Consider the following 18,646-nt stretch of genomic DNA (forward strand, 5'->3'; position numbering starts at 1 on the left):
TCCTATCTCACCATCTGGCTTTCCCTCCCTCCTTCCATCAGTCCATTTTGTGTTTTGATCCATACAAAATATGAGTTTCGGACATCAACACAGTTCATCTCTGTTGTGGGTTGAGCTGTGTCCTAACATCATCCTGTCTCCATGTTGAAGTCCTAACCCATGGGACCTGTGAATTTGACTATTTGGACATAGTCCAAATGACTATGATTAAGTTAAGTTAAGTTGAGGGGATTTGAGTGGGTCCTAATCCAGGATGACCGTACCCTTATTTTTTTCTTAAGTTTATTTATTCATGCATTTAAGTAATCTCTACACTCAACATGGGAATCAAACTCACGACCCTGACATCAAGAGTTGCATGCTCCTCTGACTGAGCCATCCGGGCACCACAACCGTGTCCTTTTTTTTTTTTTTTTAAGATTTTATTTATTTAGGGACACCTGGGTGGCTCAGAGGGTTAACCATCTGCCTTCCACTTGGGTCATCATCCCAGGGTCTTGGGATGGAGCCCCGCATTGGGTTCCCTGCTCCGCAGGAAGCCTGCTTCTCCCTGTCCCACTCCCCGTGCTTGTGTTCCCCTCTCGCTGTCTTTCTGTCAAATAAATAAAATCTGTTTTTCAAAGATTTCATTGGTTTATTTGAGAGAGTGAGACCGCACGAGCAGGGGGAGGGGCACAGGGAGAAGCAGACTCCCTGCTGACCATGGAGCCCGACATGGAACTCAGTCCCAGGACCCTGAAATCATGACCTGAGTCAAAGTCAAACACTTCAGTGACCCAGGTGCCCCCATGACCATGTATTTAAAATGGGGGAGGCTGGGGCGCCTGGGTGGCTCAGTGGGTTAAGCCGCTGCCTTCGGCTCAGGTCATGATCCCAGGTCCTGGGTTCAAGCCCCACATTGGGCTTTCTGCTCAGCAGGGAGCCTGCTTCCTCCTCTCTCTCTGCCTGCCTCTCTGCCTACTTGTGATTTCTCTCTGTCAAATAAATAAATAAAATCTTTAAAAAAAAATAAAAAAACAAAATAAAATGGGGGAGGCTTAGATGCAGAGACAGATAATGTGAAGACCTAGGAGATGAACATCTACAAGCTGAGTCATACCTGAGCTACCAGAAGCGAGGAGAGAGGCTTGGACAGACCCTCCCTGCAGCCTCCAAAGGAAGCCTCCCTGCGGACACCTTGATCTTGGACTCCTGGCTTCCAGAACCGGGAGACAATAAATGTCTGCTGTTGAAGCCTCCTCAGTCTGTGGGTCTTTGTTACGGCAGCTCCAGGAAACAGCTACAACCCCAAATCCTTCAAAATGCCTGTCATTGACTATAGTTCAATGTCTGTTGAGTTTCTTTTTTTAATAGGCAAGAGCCACATGCAACAGAAGGCTCACATCCCAAGTTCACAGATGGAGGGGCCTCCACAAGCACAGGCACCACCATCCCCTCGTGCTGATTCTCATATCACTTACAGACATCTGGTAGTTTCGTTTGTTTTGGCCTGTTGCCTGCCTGCCCCACCCCACCCCCCACCCCGAAATGTTGACTCCTCCAGCACTGGGACTCAGTCCTCATTCACCACGGTCTCCCAGATCCCAGAAAGTGCCCAGTCTAGGAGAGTGCATGAAGAATCAGGTATGAGGGGCGCCTGGGTGGCTCAGTGGCTTAAAGCCTCTGCCTTCGGCTCAGGTCATGATCCCAGAGTCCTGGGATCGAGCCCCGCATCGGGCTCTCTGCTCAGCGGATAGCCTGCTTCCCTCTCTCTCTCTCTCTGCCTGTCTCTCCGCCTACTTGTGATCTCTGCCTGTCAAATAAAGAAATAAATAAATCTTAAAAAAAAAAAAAAAAAAGAACCAGTGGGCCCATCCATTGTAAGTTCCAGACAAGAATGAATAAATCCAGGGCACCTGGGTGGCTCAGTCGGTTAAGTGGCTGCCTTCGGCTCGGGTCATGATCCCAGGGTCATGGGATCGAGCCCCTCATCGGGCTCCCTGCTCAGCGGGCAGTCTGCTTCTCCCTCTCCCTCTGCCTGCTGCTCTGCCTACTTGTACTCTCTATCTGTCAAATAAATAAATAAAATCTTAAAACAAAAAAAGAATGAATAAATCCATTGCCATTCTAATGGAAGGGACTTATTTGGTAGAACTAGAAGGTGTTCGGGGCCCCTGGGTGGCTCAGTAAGTTAAGTGTTTGCCTTCAGCTCAGGTCATGATCCCAGAGTCCTGGGATGGAGCCCCATGTCGTGCTTTCTGCTCCGTGGGGAGTCTGCTTCTCCCTCTTCCTCTGCCTGGCACTCCCCCTGTTTGTAGTCTCTCTCTCTGTCAAATAATTAAATAATATATATATATATATATATATATATATATATATATATATTTTTTTTTTTTTTTTTAAAGGGGGCTGCCTGGATGTCTCAGTGGGTTTAGCCTCTGCCTTCGGCTCAGGTCATGATCTCAGGGTCCTGGGATCAAGCCCCGCATCAGGCTCTCTGCTCAGCAGGGAGCCTGCTTCCCCCCTTGTGATCTCTGCCAAATATATAAAATCTTTTTTTTAAAGATTTCATATATTTGACAGAGAGAGAGAGAGATCACAAGTAGGCAGAGAGGCAGGCAGAAAGAGGCGTCGGTGGGGGGTGGGGGTGGTGGGAATCAGGCTCCCCGCTGAGCAGAGAGCCGATGCAGGGCTCGATCCCAGGACCTGAGATCATGACCTGAGCCAAAGGCAGAAGCTTAACCCACTGAGCCACCCAGGCGCTCCATAAATAAAACCTTAAAAAAAAAAAAAAAAAAAAAACTACAAGAAGACAAGGAATGGTTCACAGAAACCCCCTGGGGAACATGCTAGTCAGTACCTTTCTCTACTCCTATGCCCCCCCACTTACTGGGGCCCAGTGGTTGGGTCCTTTATGAGGCAGGCTGTGGGGACAGGGACTCTGAGGGTCCCTGCTCAGAGTAGGTGGAGGGTCTCAGAGGAAGGAGCCCCTGGGAGCAGGGCCCCCCACACGCCATGGCGAGCGTGGTGGTGAAGACAATCTGGCAGTCCAAAGAGATCCATGAGGCTGGGGACCCCCCTGCGGGGGTCGAGAGCCGCTCCCAGGTGGTCCCTGAGGCTCCTGGGGGGGTGGCCACCCCGGCCAAGGGGATCACGAAGAAAAAGAAGGCCGTGTCGTTCCACGGGTGGGTTTGTCGCACCCTGTCGGGGACGGTCCTAGCGCCCAGCACTGCCTCCAACAGAGCACGAGTCCCACCGTGGGTGCTGGAGGAAGGGGAGGGGGAGCAGAGGAGGGGGCAGAGGAGGGGCAGATAAGAGGATGGTGGCAGCGTTTGGGAGGCAGAGAGGAAGAAGGTAGTGGGGATGAAGGGAGGAAGGAAAAGGTCATGGGGAAGGAAAAACTCAGGAGGAGGGAGGACTAACAGATGGAGAAGGAAGAGGACATTAGGCAGTGGGGGCAGAGGAGGAAGAAGAAAGTGGGTGGTGAGGTGGGAGTCAGAGAGAGCAGGGGTGTGGAGACAGGGAGGCGGGAGGGGCCCAACCCACTGGGGCTGCACCTAGAGTCCCCTGCCGGCTTCTCCTCCCCAGGGTGGAGCCTCGGATGTCCCACGAGCCAATGCACTGGTGCCTGAACCTCAAACGGTCCTCAGCCTGCACCAATGTGTCACTGCTCAACCTGGCTGCCATGGAGCCCACGGACTCCTCGGGGACAGACTCAACCACAGATGACAGTGGCCCACTTGCGCTGCCGGTGCCACCCGCCTCCCCCACCCAACCCTGGGCTTCAGATGACCCAGACATCACAGAAATACTGGTGAGGGGCCCTGGCTGGGCACAACGAGCGTCTTCACCCTGGGGGCAGGCAAATACTGGGGGTGGGGAGTGGGGTCTTCTCGACTTGGAATGAGAAGGTTCTGATGACCCTCGAGGCCCGGAGAAACTCCCTTCTCCTCCCAGAATGGCCAGCCATGACTCAGTTCCATCCTGGGTGGAATGATGCTTGTTGCCTAGGAATCGGACTTTAGTTCATCCACTCATCTCCACATATCCTGGGTGAGGCTGGAGTCAGAGATGGAAGTTAGGCCAGGTTCCCGAACTTGGGGAGCGCCTGGTCTGGTGGGGGCAGGGACAGAGACAGACTGGGGTGAAAATTTTCCATAATGGAGGTAACACCGGGTATCTCAGAGAAGGGCCACTCAAACCAGGCTGGGAAAATCAGAGAGTGCTTCCTGGAGGAGGCAGTGCTGGACCTGGGCTTTAACTGTTTAGTAGGAGTTCTCTGAGGGGATCACCTAAGCATCTGAGGCAAAACTGGGAGGTAAGCAAGAGCCAGGGGGAATTTAGACAATTCCTGGCTAGAGCATGGCGTGCTATGGTTTGACCCTTTAACTTCCCTGTCAACCTCTATCCCGGCCAGGCTTCCATTGGGCCAGGCCCAGAACTGGACTTGACACTGACTCTGAGAATTACACGAATAACAACCATGGTCGTAATGACACGAATAAGATTCAGCAGCACTTACTGAGCACTTTCTATGTCCCAGGAGCCCTGGTTTCCCTATCCGCAACGTAGAAATGCACATGTTGGTTCTTCCAAATATGTCTTGAACACCTACGATGTGCCAGGCCCTGGCATAGGAAGCTGAGCAAGATGGAGTTCTGGACGTGACCACACCCACTTCATGAGCTCGTCATGACAATGAAGCGGGACTCCTTCATGGAGAGTGTTTATTTAGCACAGTAGCTGGCTGTGAGCCTAGAAGTATTGCTTATGATTATTTGTCCCCATTTCCCAGATGAAGATTGAAGAAGGAAAGGTTAAATAGCACAGCCAAGGTCATGCAGCTTGTAAGGAGTGGAGGCAGTCTGAGTTGGAGGGGCACCCTGCGTGCACTGATGGGGCAGCAGAGGTCACTGTGGGAGTCCTGAAGAGGGTAGCCTTGGCCCAGTTGGCCATGACCAAGGGAGGCCTTCCCGAAAAGGCAATACATAAGCTCGATCTTGGGCGTTCCCAAAGCCGAAGACGGAATGGTGTTCTAGCTGGCTGGCACAGTTAAGTGCAAAAAGGACAGGGGTTTGAAAGAGCCCAGAGAAGAGGAGAAACTACAAACTGGTCTTTGGGGCTGGAGTGTGGTGTGTGAGAGAGATGAGGTTGGAGTGGGGGAGACAGAGGCCATACAGGCTGAGAAATGTGGGTGCATTGCCTGAGGGCAATGGGGAGCCATTGAAGGTTCCTGGATAGGGGGAGAGGAACAGTTCGGGAGTTTGGACTCCAGTCCCATTTACTGAGCACCCACTATGTGCCAGGCACTGTGGTGGGGGTCTCCTTTTCTTCACTTAGAAGTTCTGCCAGGGAACTGGTTAATTACCAGTTTAAAGAAGAAAACAAAAATAACAGATACAGAGAGGTGGAGTGACCTTTGCAAGGTAGGAGAGCCTGTAAGAGTCAGGGCCAGGACCAGAAGCCAGGTGATGTGAGCACAAAGGTCCTTTCTTTCCCTAGAAGACTCTTCTGCAGCTGGTGTGGGGATGTTTGGAAGGCGGAGGCTGGAGGCGGGGAGGCGGGACAGGAGGCTGGGCTAGGGTCCAGCAGAGAAGGGCCAGATGGAGAAAAGAGAACTGGGCAGAGAGACATCTCCCCCGGCCAGAACAGTGTCCTCCCTCCGTGTGAGTATTGCTCAGACTGCATCTGCAGAGGTCTGCCTCCCACCAGAGCAGTTTGAGTCATGTCCCCCAGTGGATCGTGACACCCAGGGGAAAGCTCGCCTTGCAGCTGCAGGGATGCCTCAGCCTCCGAGGGGGTTGAGGTTCCTTCTCTGTGAAATGGAAAAGTAATGATGGCCAACACCCAGGGGCATGTGCAGAGCAGCGGAGGAGCATGGACAGCAAGAGCACATCCTGGCACTCGGCATCTGGACCACATCAGGAGAGAATGCTGGAGACAGGCAGAGAGGAGGGGGTGGAAAACCAGCAAGAGGGGGACAGAGACCCGGGAAGAGGGACAGAGACCAGAGGGAAGGGGCAGAGATCCAGGGAGGGGACCCAGTGATCCAGAGAGCAGGGACAAAGACTCAGAGAAACAGGGATGGGGGAGGGGGAACAGAGATCCAGAAAGACATAGGACAGAAAACTAGAGAGAAGGAAGATAATTGGATGCCTGGGGACCATGGTTGAGATGACAAATCCCAGACCGGACACAGAACCGCAGAACACGAATCAGGCAGCTTTGGCTCCTGTCTTAAGCTTTGACAGCTTTATGAGGACAGAGGAGGAACTGAGATGGTGGTATTGCTTTTTGAGAAGGTCAGTGAATCAAAGCAAAGATGCACAGGGGAGGGGCGCCTGGGTGGCTCAGTGGGTTGGGCCGCTGCCTTCGGCTCAGGTCATGATCTCAAGGTCCTGGGATCGAGTCCCGCATCGGGCTCTCTTCTCAGCGGGGAGCCTGCTTCCCTCTCTCTCTCTCTGCCTGCCTCTCCGTCTACTTGTGATCTCTCTCTGTCAAATAAATAAATAAATAAATCTAAAAAAAAAAAAAGATGCACAGGGGAGGGCTCGTGACCTCTGCTTGGGACTTGTCTTGCTGCCTGCAGGATCCCTGGAGGCTGCTGGGAGATCTCGGCGCTAAGCCCCTTCCTGGTAATTCCTCCCCTGCTGTCATTATTTTTAACAACTCTGGCACTAATCACTGAGCTTGCCTTATCGATCATACCATTTTTTTAAAAGATTTTATTTATTTATTTGACAGACAGAGATGGCAAGTAGGCAGAGAGGCAGGTGGGGTGGCTGGGGGGGGGGGGAAAGCAGGCTCCCTGCTGAGCAGAGAGCCCGACGTGGGGCTTGATCCCAGGACCCTGGGATCATGACCCAAGCCAAAGGCAGAGGCTTTAACCCACTGAGCCACCCAGGCGCCCCTCGATCATACCATCTTGTTGACCCTTCCTCACTGCCATTTGAACCAAAGTAACATCATTCCCATTTTATGAGAAAGGAAACTGAAGCAGGCTCAGAGTGGAGCTTAAATCGCTGACTTACAGCCTATAGGTTGCCATGGAGGGATCTGTCCCCATCTCTGGCTCACCCTGCCATCATCATGCCACTCACTTCTCAGCCAGAGCTGACAGGCTCTGCCTTCACCGCCCCCTGATCTGCTCTCAGGGAAGCTGCAACTCACCTCCAGGGACCCAAACTGACCCTTGTCAAGAAGTATTGACCATGAGCCTTTCTGAGCCAGCCTGTGTTCCTCCCAACAGCAGCCCTGGGGGGGTAGCTATTAGCCCGATCTCCATGTGACAGGGAGGGTAACAGGCACAGAGACGTGAAGTCCCCCCACTAAGGTCCTACAACTACTAAGTGAGAGAACTGAGTTGGCCCCAGGACCTGCTTTTCCTGTTTCCCAGAATGGCTACAGGAAGCCCGAGACCTTCTGGGTCTTCAGTTCAAAATATCACTTTGTGTCTTGGTTAGCTATCACCATGAAACAAATCATCCCCAAACTTCAACCAACCAACTGGAATGGCTTAGCTGGGTGATTTTGGCTCAGGATCCCTCAGGAGGCTGGAGTCAAACTTTCAGCAGGAGCTGCAGTCATCCGAAAGCTTGACTGGGGCTGGAGGTTGCACATCCACGTTCACACGGCTCTTAGTGGGAGACTCACTTCCTGGCCCCATGGGCCTCCCCACAAGTGGCTGCCTATGATATGGCAGCTACTCCCCAGAGCAAGAGAGGGCAAGCAGGAAGTCATGATTCCCTTCATGAACTTGTCTCTTAAATCACACACCATCACGTCTGATTCTGTTTATTAGGTGTGAGAGTCACCAAGTCCAGCTTACACTCAAGTGGGGGGAATAAGGCTTCTCATTTTAAAGGGATGTCAAAGAATCCGTGGACATATTTCAGAACAAGATATTTTGTCGGAGGTTATTTGTACAAGCCACTCATCAGGACGAGGAAGTTCCCTTCTATTTCTAGTCGATGAGTGTATTTGTTATGAAAGAAGGTCAGATTTGGTCAAATGCTTTTCCTATTGACACAACCATGTGTGTTTTCTCCTTTTATTCTATTAACAGTATCACACTGGTTTTCAAATGGATTTAAAAATTTATTTTCGTACGTTAACCAAACTTGCATTCATAGGAAAAATTCTATTTGGTCATGGTGTAAATTCTTGTTTTTATGCTGCTAGATTTGGTTTGCTAGTTTTTTGTTAATGATTTGTGGCTGTATTCAGAAGGGATATTGGGTTCTAGTTCTATTTTCTTGGAATGTCTTTGGTTCTGGTACTAGGGTAACATTGGCCACATAGAATGAGTTAGGAACTGCTCCCTCCTCTTCTATTTTTGTTTTTGAAGAGTTGGAGTTCCACTGGTAGCAGTTATATCCTAAATGACTGGTAGAATTCACTGGTGAAGTCATCTGATACTGGGCTTTTCTTTGTTGGAACTAACTCAATTTTTTCAGTTCTTAAGGGTCTATTCAGATGTCCTATTTCTTTTTGAATCACTTTTTTAAAAGTTTTTTAAAAGATTTTATTTATTTGACACAGAGAGAGATCACAAGTAGGCAGAGAGGCAGGTGGAGAGAGAGGAGGAAGCAGGCTCCCTGCTGAGCAGAGAGCTCGATGTGGGGCTTGATCCCATGACCCTAAGATCATGACCTGAGCCAAAGGCTGAGCCACCCAGGTGCCCTTTTTTGAATCACTTTTGATAGTTTGTGTTTCTAGGAATTTCCCTATTTCATCAAAATAATCAAATTTGACGGCACACAAGTGTTCATAGTATTTCCTTTTTAAAAAAATATATTTTATATTTTAAAAAATATTTTGGGGGCGCCTGGATGGCTCAGTTGCTTGAGCAACTGCCTTCAGCTCAGGTCATGATCCTGGAGTCCCGGGATCGAGTTCTGCATCGGGGTCCCTGCTCGGCGGAGGCTCTGCTTCTCCCTCTGACCTTCCCCCTCTCATGCTAGCTCTCTCTCATTCTCTCTCTCAAGTAAATAAATAAAATCTTAAATAAAATTATACAAAATATTTTGGGGTGCCTGGCTGGCTCAGTCAGCTAAGAGTTAATCCAACTCTTGATTCTGGCTCAGGTCATGATCTCAGGGTCGTGGGGTCAAGCCCCACATCGGGGTCCATGCTCAACACAGTCTGCTTGTCCCTCTCTCTCTTCTCCTCCTCCCACTTGCGTGCTCTCTCTCTCTAAAATACAACAAAAAAAGATAAAATAGTATTTTATTTTTAAGCAATATCTACATGCAATGTGGGGCTTGAACTCACATCCCTGAGATCAAGAGTCGCACACTCCACTGAGTGAGCCAGCCGGGGGCCCTGTTCATAGTATTCTCTTATAGTGCTTTTTCTTTCCCTAATCTTGGTAGCAATGTCCCCTCTTTCCTTCCTGATTTTAGCAATTTGAGTCTTCTCTTCCGTGGTCAGTCTTGCTACAACAGATCTGTCAATTGTGTTGATCTTTCAAAAAAAACAACTTCCAGTTTTGCTGATTCCATCTTTCTTGATTTCAAAGTTTCTCACTTCAGTTTATTGCTTCCTTCCGCTAGTTTTGGGTTTGTCTTCCTCTTTTTCTAGTTTCTTAAGGAGGAAAGCTAGGTTATTGACTCTGAGTTCTTTTTGGAAGGTGTTTGGACCTCTAAATTTCCCTCAAAGTACTGCTTTCATTGCATCCCATATGTTTTTTGGCTGTTGTGTTTTCACTTTTTCATCCCAAAGTATTTTCTATTTTTTTCTTTGATTTTTCTACTCATCGGTTCTTTGAGTGTGTTTAGTTTCTATTGATTTGTTAGTTCCCCAAATTTCCTATGTATTGACTTTTTTTTTTTTTAAAGCTTTTTTCGGGGGGGAGCAGAAGAAGAGGGAGAGAGAATCTTTTTTTTTTTTTTTAAGATTTATCTGAGAGAGAGAGAGAGAGAGAAAACGTGTGTGTGCACGCACACATTGGCAGAGAGGCAGAGGGAGAGAATCTTCAAGTAGACTCCCCATTGAGTGCAGAGCCTGACAACGGGCTTAATCTCACCCCCCATGAGATCATGATCTGACACCAATCCAAGAGTTGGACACTTAACTGATGACGTCACCCAGGCGCCACTTTTTCACGCCTTTCAAATCTCTGTTCAGTGCATATGAATTTATAACGGTTGTATCTTTTTTTTTTTTAAAGATTTTATTTATTTATTTGACAGACAGAGATCACAAGTAGACAGAGAGGCAGGCAGAGAGAGAGAGGGAAGCAGGCTCCCTGCTGAGCAGAGAGCCCAATGTGGGACTCGATCCCAGGACCCTGAGATCATGACCTGAGCCGAAGGCAGCGGCTTAACCCACTGAGCCACCCAGGCACCCATAACGGTTGTATCTTCTCAATTACTTGACTCTTACAGATTTGGGCCGTTTTTTCATTGTTTTTATGGAGAGGTGGAATTTCGGGGTTCCACTATTTTCCTTACGTCACCTTAATACCATATTTCTTTTCAAGCCTGTTCTCCAGAGCAATCATTCCAGAAACGTGATCTTGTCCCTATCTTACAATGGAGGAAATTGTCCTCTCTTTTCTCTTTGTGTATTATTAATTCAGCAACCATGAAGGAAACCAAAGTAACTGGCTAAAGTAAGATAGTTTATTTCTCATATAAAAGTCTCAACAAGCATAGCAGTCTTGCTCTTCAAATGCAGCAAGTTACAGGCGCCTGTGTTCTGGTGGCTCACAAATTAAATCACAAGTTTGGCTGCCGTAACAAAAAGACACAAAATATCAGAGGTTAAACGAGATGGAAAATGTCATCTCTCATTTGTGAGTTGAGTACGCGGGCTCCACAGTGCTGGGGATTCAGGCTTCTATCTTGTGTCCTCCAACTGGTCTAAGATGGTTGCTCAGCCTTTAGCCATCAACTTTGCATGCCAGCCAGTAAGAAGAGAGAAAGAGGGACGTTTCCCCTCGTCTCTTTTAATAAAGGCATGACTTAGAAATGGCCCTCATCATTGCTACTCACATCCCATTGGCCGAAACTTTGTCATATGGCCACACCTACTTGCAAGGGAGTCTAGGAAATGTAGTCTTTGGCTGGACAGACCCAAGCACGGCTAACTCCTCTGTAAATGTGAAAGAGCAGAGTGGATCCTGCCACATGCAGCAGTCTTGAGCCAAGTTTTGCTTGGCATGAGAGCCACAAAGCACTTTCCGGTGATATAAGGTGGCGATGATCAGAGGCTGCGTGGTGTCATGGTTTAAAACAAAGGCTCGGGGTTTAAATTCCAAAGGGGCATTGCTTCTCTAAGCCTCATTTCCTCACTTGCAAGATGGACTAAATAACCTCAAGAGGTGTGGCTTTGAGGGATAAAAGGGGGAAATGTGTGTGTGTGGTCTGGTGCACAGTGAGTGCGTATATCTGGAAAGTGGGTTCTCTTAAAATCTTTTTCCAGTGCCCGGAGAGAAAGTGCATGTCTTTTAACAGTTTGTCTTGTTTATGTCTGTGGATCCCAGGGGCATTTGTCTCTGGTTGAGACCATCCTTCTCAACCCCTTCCGAGTGCACCCCCTACCCCCCACTCCCTCCTGGATTCTACTTGTTTTCCTTCCATCCCACCAAGCAGAAAACGAGTCCCCCCACCCCCTGTTTTACAGAGCAGGAATAGCAAGAATCAAAGAGGGGCAGCCCTGGCCCAAGGTCACACAGCCACTCCAGGGCAGAATCGAGGTGTAAACCTGGCCTCCTCCCAGTTCTGGACCTTTTTCTTGGGGTTGTGGTTTGCTCCAACACACCCACTGCGCTGTCTTCTCCTCTTCTTTCTCCAGAGTGGCGTCAACAGCGGATTGGTCCGTGCCAAAGACTCCATCACCAGCTTGAAGGAAAAGACCACCAGGGTCAACCAGCATGTGCAGACGCTGCAGGTGGGGGGACCCCCCAACACCTCTTCTTCCTCCACAGCCACGTTCCCCTCTTATAGCTCTCCTCCAACCCAGTGTACCCACTGCCCGGGTTGGGATGGTTGAGGCTCAGAAGGGAAAGGGACCTTCCACGGGGCCCAGCCTCTCCTCCCCAGGAGATATCCCTGTGGCCCTGGCTAACCTCTCCTTCCTTCTGTGTGCCAGAGTGAGTGCTCTGTGCTGAGTGAGAATCTAGAAAGAAGGCGGCAAGAAGCCGAAGAACTGGAAGGGTACTGTAGTCAACTCAAGGTGAGCAGGGTGGGGAGAAGGGAGGGGAAGTAGGAAGAGCGAGGGCGGGAAGAAATGTAAGGAGGCATGGAGTCAGCCAGCAGCGAGGTGGAAGTGGACAAGTAGCCTGGGAGGGGAGTCTAAGGAGGAAGCCATCCCTTAGGTCAAGGGGACCAGAGGTAAGGGACAGACCAAGGAGCAGAAGGCAGACCTCCGGGAAGAAGCAGGTGTGTCTTGTCGGAGAGGTTGGAGCCTATATGAGACTAGCGAGGGTAGGGGTCGGGAGGCGGAACTGGAATGGGAAGGCAGGGCTCCCGCCCTGGTGTCCTGACCCAGGAGAACTGCCGGAAGGTGACCCGGTCGGTGGAAGATGCTGAAATAAAAACGAACGTCCTGAAGCAGAACTCTGCCCTGCTGGAGGTGAGGGGGGACATGGGGAAGAGGAGCAGAGGCGCGAGGTACTTGAGGCAGACTTCAGGTGGGACTTCCCCCACCCCCACCCCCGCCAGTCCCACCACACTCCCTCCTTCACGTTCATGGTTATATTCCTCCATGCACAGTCACATTCAGTAGGGATTCGTGTGGGACTCTAGAGAGGAGGAATGCCTGTCCTGCCCAGATTCCCACTCACTTCCCAGCAAAATGTTGGAAAACCTTCAACTGTCCTTCCTAAACAAGAGGGACTGGAATTTGACACCACCGAGACCAGGAGTGGGGTGGAGGGCTGGATGGAGACAGGGAGGCAGGCGGTCGGGGTTAAAGGGAGCTGGCCTCCAGCTAGGCTGCACATGGCACAACCTTCCCTGGTGGAAAGTCCACTTAGACTTGAAGCGGGGCTTCCCGATATTCTATTCCACATCCATTTACTTTCCAATCTCGGGAGTTCTGTGGGCTGCTTTGCGGGTGGAGGTGGCCGTGGGAGGCAAGCGGCGGGACGCGGCAACCCTGCCTGCCTTCCCCACCCAGGAGAAGCTGCGCTTCCTCCAGCAGCAACTGCAGGATGAGACCCCGCGGAGGCAGGAGGCCGAGCTGCAGGAGCTGGAGCAGAAGCTGGACGCCGGCCTCTCTCGGCACGGCCTGGGCCCCGTTGCCCTGTCCCCTGGCTGCTCTGGCCCCCCAGGGAGCCCCGACGAACCCCCACGACCGCGCAGCATGGCCCCAGGCGGCTGGGGTATGGGGCCCCGGGCAGGGGAGGGCCCCATCATAAGCGAGCAGGAGCTGCAGAAGGTTTCTGCCGGCCTTGAGGAGCTGAGGCGAGTGGGAAAGGGGGGTTGCTGTGAAGCCTCAAGGAGCTAAAATGGGTGGGCCCGAGGGTGGAACCTCGAAGATCTTACGGGACAGGGCCCAGGCAGTGGAGCCTTCAAGAACTTAGGAGGGAGTGCGTTGGGAACGGTGACCTGGAAAGGCCGGACTTAGAAGAACTGAGTTTGAGCCTAGAGTTGGCAGAAGGGAGGTCCGTGTCTGGTGAAGCTAGTGTGGGCGGGTTTGGGTAGGGGACAAGTCGTCGGAGGCTCCAACTTCAAGCGGACGAAGTTGGGGTGAGCGGTGCCTTAACGAAGCAATGTCTGCTGGAACTGATGTGGGGTAGGGGGCAAGACCAGGGTAGGGCAGGGTACCGGATAGGGGGATAGAGGCAGGGTCCTGCAGGACATGGGAGGATTACAAGAGAGGAACAGGACAGGAGAATTTGGGGGCTGGATGGGTTCAGATTCTGGGGCGGGGCAGCGCTGCTGGGCACGCGTCTAAACCTGAGCCTTGACCTCATCCTTACCTCTGCCTCTGCAGGAGGGAGGTGTCCTCGCTGACTGCCCGCTGGCATCAGGAGGAGGGGGCGGTGCAGGAGGCCCTGCGGCTGCTTGGGGGCCTGGGCGGCAGGCTCGACGGCTTCCTGGGCCAGTGGGAACGGGCGCAGCGTGAGCAGGCGCAGGCTGCGCGGGGCCTGCAGGAGCTGCGGGGCAGGGCGGACGAACTGTGCACCATGTAAGAACCAAGGCGAGTGAGCGTGGCGCGGGGCGCTGGGCGCTGGGCGCGGGGCGGGGCTTTAACCGAAAGGGATGAGCCAATCAGCTGGGGCCTAGCGGTAGAGACCGTGGACTGGCAGAAGTTAGTTCTAATTAGAAGGTAAGTGTGTGTGGGGGGGTGTGCTATAGCCAATAAGGACTGAAGGGCGGGGCTAATTAGAGAAGGGTCGAGTTCCATACCTAAAAAGGACGAGGGGAGGAGCTATGCCTGAAAGGGGTAAGCCAATTAGAGAACAGGGAGGGACATTCCAGAACTTAAAATACAAAGGAAGGGCCAATCAGAGCCAAGAAGGGCGGGCGTGGCGGGGGTACTGCAGACTAGACGGGAACAGAGGAGCTGGGCTGATAATGGGTGGACGGCGGAGAGGACAGGGCTGTTGGAGAGGCGACCTCGACCTCGCAGCGCTGGTTACTCTCACACCTCAGGGTGGAGCGATCAGCAGTGTCTGTGGCTTCACTGAGGAGCGACCTGGAGGGGCTGGGCCCAGTGAAACCTATTCTGGAGGAGCTGGGGCGGCAATTTCAGAGCTCTCGAAGAGGGTCTGACCTCTCCATGAACCTGGATCGGCCGCCCCAAGGCTCCTGTGCCCGCTGTGCTAGGTAAGGGGATGGGGCCTGGCGGGGCCTGGTACATTCTGGGTCATGCTGAGGGTGGAACATTGAAGGCGATGGGGCTCTGGCCAAGGGAGGGAGGGGGCGGAGTTCACTTTAGGAGATAGGATATCCCGTGCATTTTAGGACTGCTGCGTTGCAGCAGCCAGACTTTTCCCCCTCCCTACAAAGTGAAGTCAGTGTCTTGTGGAACACAAGTTTTGATACCTTTCGGGGATTCCTGGATTTCCAGTGCATTGTGGGAAGGCTTGGGATGTGGTACTTGGTGGGAGGCAGGGTTTCTCGGAGCATTGTGGGAAAGGTGAGACCTTGGTGCACTGCAGAACCAAGGGATACCGTTCTTGGTCCATATTGTGAAGTTGACGGTCTTCCAGCACGATGTAGGATCACATGTAACTAGTGCATTGTGGGAAATGTAACTAGTGCATTGTGGGAAATGTGGTGGTTTTGTTTTGTTTTGTTTTATGAACCAAGGGCTGTCTGGTACCCTTTGGGAGTGGGAATCCCCAGCCATTGTAGGAACTACTCACATAGTGAAAACAAAGGAGACCTGATGCACTGTAGGTTGGCCCCAGTGCATGGTGGGAAGGTCGCATGGGTGTCTAGTGTTGTCAAGATCTGGGAGGAGGTGGGACGGCTGGGCAGGGGGCATCTGGGAATGGAGCTGGTACTAGGCTTCTTACACCTGGTGACTGCCCCTCCCTCAGCCAGGGGTCGCAGCTGTCGTCAGAGTCCCTGCAGCAGCTGCTGGAGCGAGCACTGACCCCACTAGTGGACGAGGTGAAGCAGAGGGGCCTGGCTCCCGCCTGCCCCAGCTGCCAGAGGCTACACAAGAAGATTCTGGTACCAGGAACCATAGGCCATCATGGCCCACTTTTCTGTCAGGGGAGCGGGAGGGGAGCCCTGGGCACAAGGATACTGTTGGTGTGCGGCAGGACAGGAAGCAGTAAGCTATGGGCAGCAGGTGTTGGGGAAACACTTGGCCCTGATGCATGCGGTCGGGGGAGGGGGAGGCAGTCTGGTGGTAAGTCATAGGTCAGTCACTATGGAACCCAAAGCATGATGACACACTGGGTGTGGGGTGCAGGACACAGACACCAGACTGTAGCTTCATAAAATACAAGCCTGATTTTCTACAGACCTTAAGAGAGGCAATACGGGCTCACTGAGGTTAGACAGGGGACCCAGCGAACGGAGATCACTGGAAGCAAATGCATTATGAGAAGTGGAACTAGAGCTCACGCCCAGGAACTGATGGGACTTGAGGCCTGTGTACATTCTGAAATCTAGATATCTAAAGAATTATGGGATACTGGCCTCATGTCTGACGGGGTACAGGTCTGCAGTGAGTGAGACAGATATCGATGTGGCAGAGCTGTAGAACTGATCCACAATGGGACATGGCACCTGGGACACTGGGGAATATGAGGAACCAGGGCTCCGAGGACTATGACTGTAACTGAGATGCTGGTCAAATAGATAAAGAGAGGTGGGCTCTTCTGAACTAGGGGATGCAGAAGTTTGCCACATGATGGGATACCGGGGCCCAGACACACATCCAGTGCATGATGGTTCCTGGGCATTAGGCGACAGTATGTTAGGTGCTCAGTTAGTGCTTGCCAGGACATGGGGAGCCAGTACACTAAGGCACAGACAGTCGGTTAGCACACAATGGGAATTTGGAAAGCCCAGCACACTGTGGGATGCTCGGGTCAGTTTCAGGCCCAGAGTATGATGGGATGCCCTGTGGGAGGAACATGGGCCCCTGGGCCCCATGCGCCCTGCCCTCCACGATCCAGCTCCCCCTCCACCCCCAGCCCAGTCCGGCAAGCCCAGCCGCGCCTACACTCCTCTCCCCAGGAGCTGGAGCGCCAGGCCTTGGCCAAACACGTCAGGGCAGAGGCCCTGAGCTCCACCCTTCGGCTGGCCCAAGACGAAGCCTTGCGGGCCAAGAACCTGCTGCTGACGGACAAGATGAAGCCGGAGTGAGGAAGGAGGCTGAGGGCATGGGAGGAGGGTGAGGTCTTGGGGAACGGGCCTGAATCACCCTCCTCACTGCAGTCCTGTGGCATCTGGCCTTGACAGCACCAGCTCCCCACCCTGTCATTACAGGGAGAAGGTGGCCACTCTAGACTATCTACACTTGAAGATGTGCTCCCTCCACGATCAACTCAGCAACCTGCCACTTGAGGGGTCCACGGGGACAATGGGGGGAGGAAGCGGGGGGACGACCCCCACAAAACGTGGGGGCCCAACCCCAGAACAATAAATGGCCTCTCATGCCGGCATGAATTCTGCCTCGTTTTTGGCACCAGAAGGGGGCTGGGAAAGTGCGCACACCCCAAGCACTAGCCTCTGCTCACTATGACTTGATTCTCGGCCAGTGGGGTGTCCTGGTTTCTACAGAGGAGCTGATGGCAGTACAGTTCTTTGACGAGTCAAGAAGGGGGAAGAAATAAAGTTCTGCGGTAGAGTTTGGGTCTGTCCATCTAAATATTTTTAGAGTGATTTTTTATATTATATTTATAATTTTATAAATATAAATTTATATAATTGTATAATTATATAAATTTATAAATCTATAAATACATTACATATATACTATTCATATATATTATGTACCAAATTATATTATAAGTTATTAAATTTATAAGTGATCTATATTAAGTTTAATATTTAAGTAACCTCTATACCCAACATGGGGCTTAAACTCATGACCCCAAGATCAAGAGGCACATGCTTTCGGAACCCCTGGGTGGTGCACTCAGTTAGGCATCCAACTCTTGGTTTCGGCTCAGTTCATGATCTCAGGGTCATAGGATCAAGCCCCATGCCGGGCTTCATGCTCAGCACAGTCTGCTTGAGATCCTCTCTCCCTCTCCCTCTGCCCCTCCTACTCATGCTCTCTCTCTCTAAATCTTTTTTTAAAAAGTCACATGCTCTACTGACTGAGCCAGTCAGATGCCCCTAGAGTGATTTTTTTTTTTAAACCAGATAATTATATTGTCTATTGGTGGGTAAAAAATTATCCCTCCCCACACTTAATTGCAAAGACAATAAACATATATTATCTCACACAATTTCTGAGGGTCAGGAATCTGGGAGCAGCTTAGCTGGACAGTTTGGGCTCAGGAGCCTGACAAGGCAGTCAGAGGCTCGGCTGGGGCTGCAGTCACGTGAAGACTTGACTGTGGCTGCAAGTGGTACTTTCACGATGGCACCCTCACGGGGCTCTTGTCTGGAGGCCTCAGTTTCTCACGGCAGCTAATGCCCCGAGAGCAAGCGGTCTCAGAGAGAACAAGCAGGAAGCTACATTGCCTTTGATAACCTAGTTTCTGTAGTTGTGTACTACCATTTCACCTATTCATATTCATTAGAATTGAGTCACTAAGTCCTAATCATACTCAAGGAGCTTGTCAAAGAATCCACAGACACTTAAAAGATTTTATAGTATGGGGCACCTGCATGGCTCAGTCGGTTAAAGCCTCTACCTTCGGCTCAGGTCATGATCTCAGGGTCCTGGAATCGAGCCACACATCGGACTCTCTGCTCAGCGGGGAGTCTGATTCCCCCCCCCCCCTCTCTCTGCCTGCCCCTCTGCCTACTTGTGATCTCTGTCTGTCAAATAAATAAATAAAATATTTTTTTAAAAAAAGATTTTATTTTTTAAAGCAAACCCTCACCAATGTGGGGCTCAAACTTATAACCCCAGGATTAAGAATCCCACCCTCCATAGACTGAGCCAACCAGGTGCCCCTGCAGACATATTCGGGAGAGCATGTCAGTTTGTGGACATTGTTTAAACCACCACAGTAATACTATTTTTAAACTTGTAGTTGAAGTATAACATAAACAGAAAAGTTCACAAATTAAAA

At 51.3% G+C, this 18,646-nt stretch overlaps 1 protein-coding gene across 1 annotated transcript; it reads left to right on the forward strand.

Annotated features, from left to right (window-relative positions):
- The first annotated feature begins 2,958 nt into the window (after nt 1–2,958).
- Nucleotides 2,959–17,054, forward strand: LOC111160814 (testis specific serine kinase substrate). Its single transcript, XM_022524170.1, has 11 exons — nt 2,959–3,164; nt 3,568–3,793; nt 11,779–11,874; nt 12,076–12,159; nt 12,475–12,558; nt 13,105–13,391; nt 13,924–14,118; nt 14,586–14,759; nt 15,479–15,614; nt 16,632–16,756; nt 16,884–17,054. Exons 1-11 carry the CDS (start codon nt 2,995–2,997, stop codon nt 17,038–17,040), a joined length of 1,734 nt encoding a protein of 577 aa, XP_022379878.1. The 5' UTR covers nt 2,959–2,994; the 3' UTR covers nt 17,041–17,054.
- The last annotated feature ends 1,592 nt before the right edge of the window (nt 17,055–18,646 follow it).

This window comes from Enhydra lutris, unplaced genomic scaffold (genome assembly GCF_002288905.1).
Source record: "Enhydra lutris kenyoni isolate GAN:26980312 unplaced genomic scaffold, ASM228890v2 scaffoldscaffold77, whole genome shotgun sequence".
NCBI classification, from domain to species: Eukaryota; Metazoa; Chordata; class Mammalia; order Carnivora; family Mustelidae; genus Enhydra; species Enhydra lutris.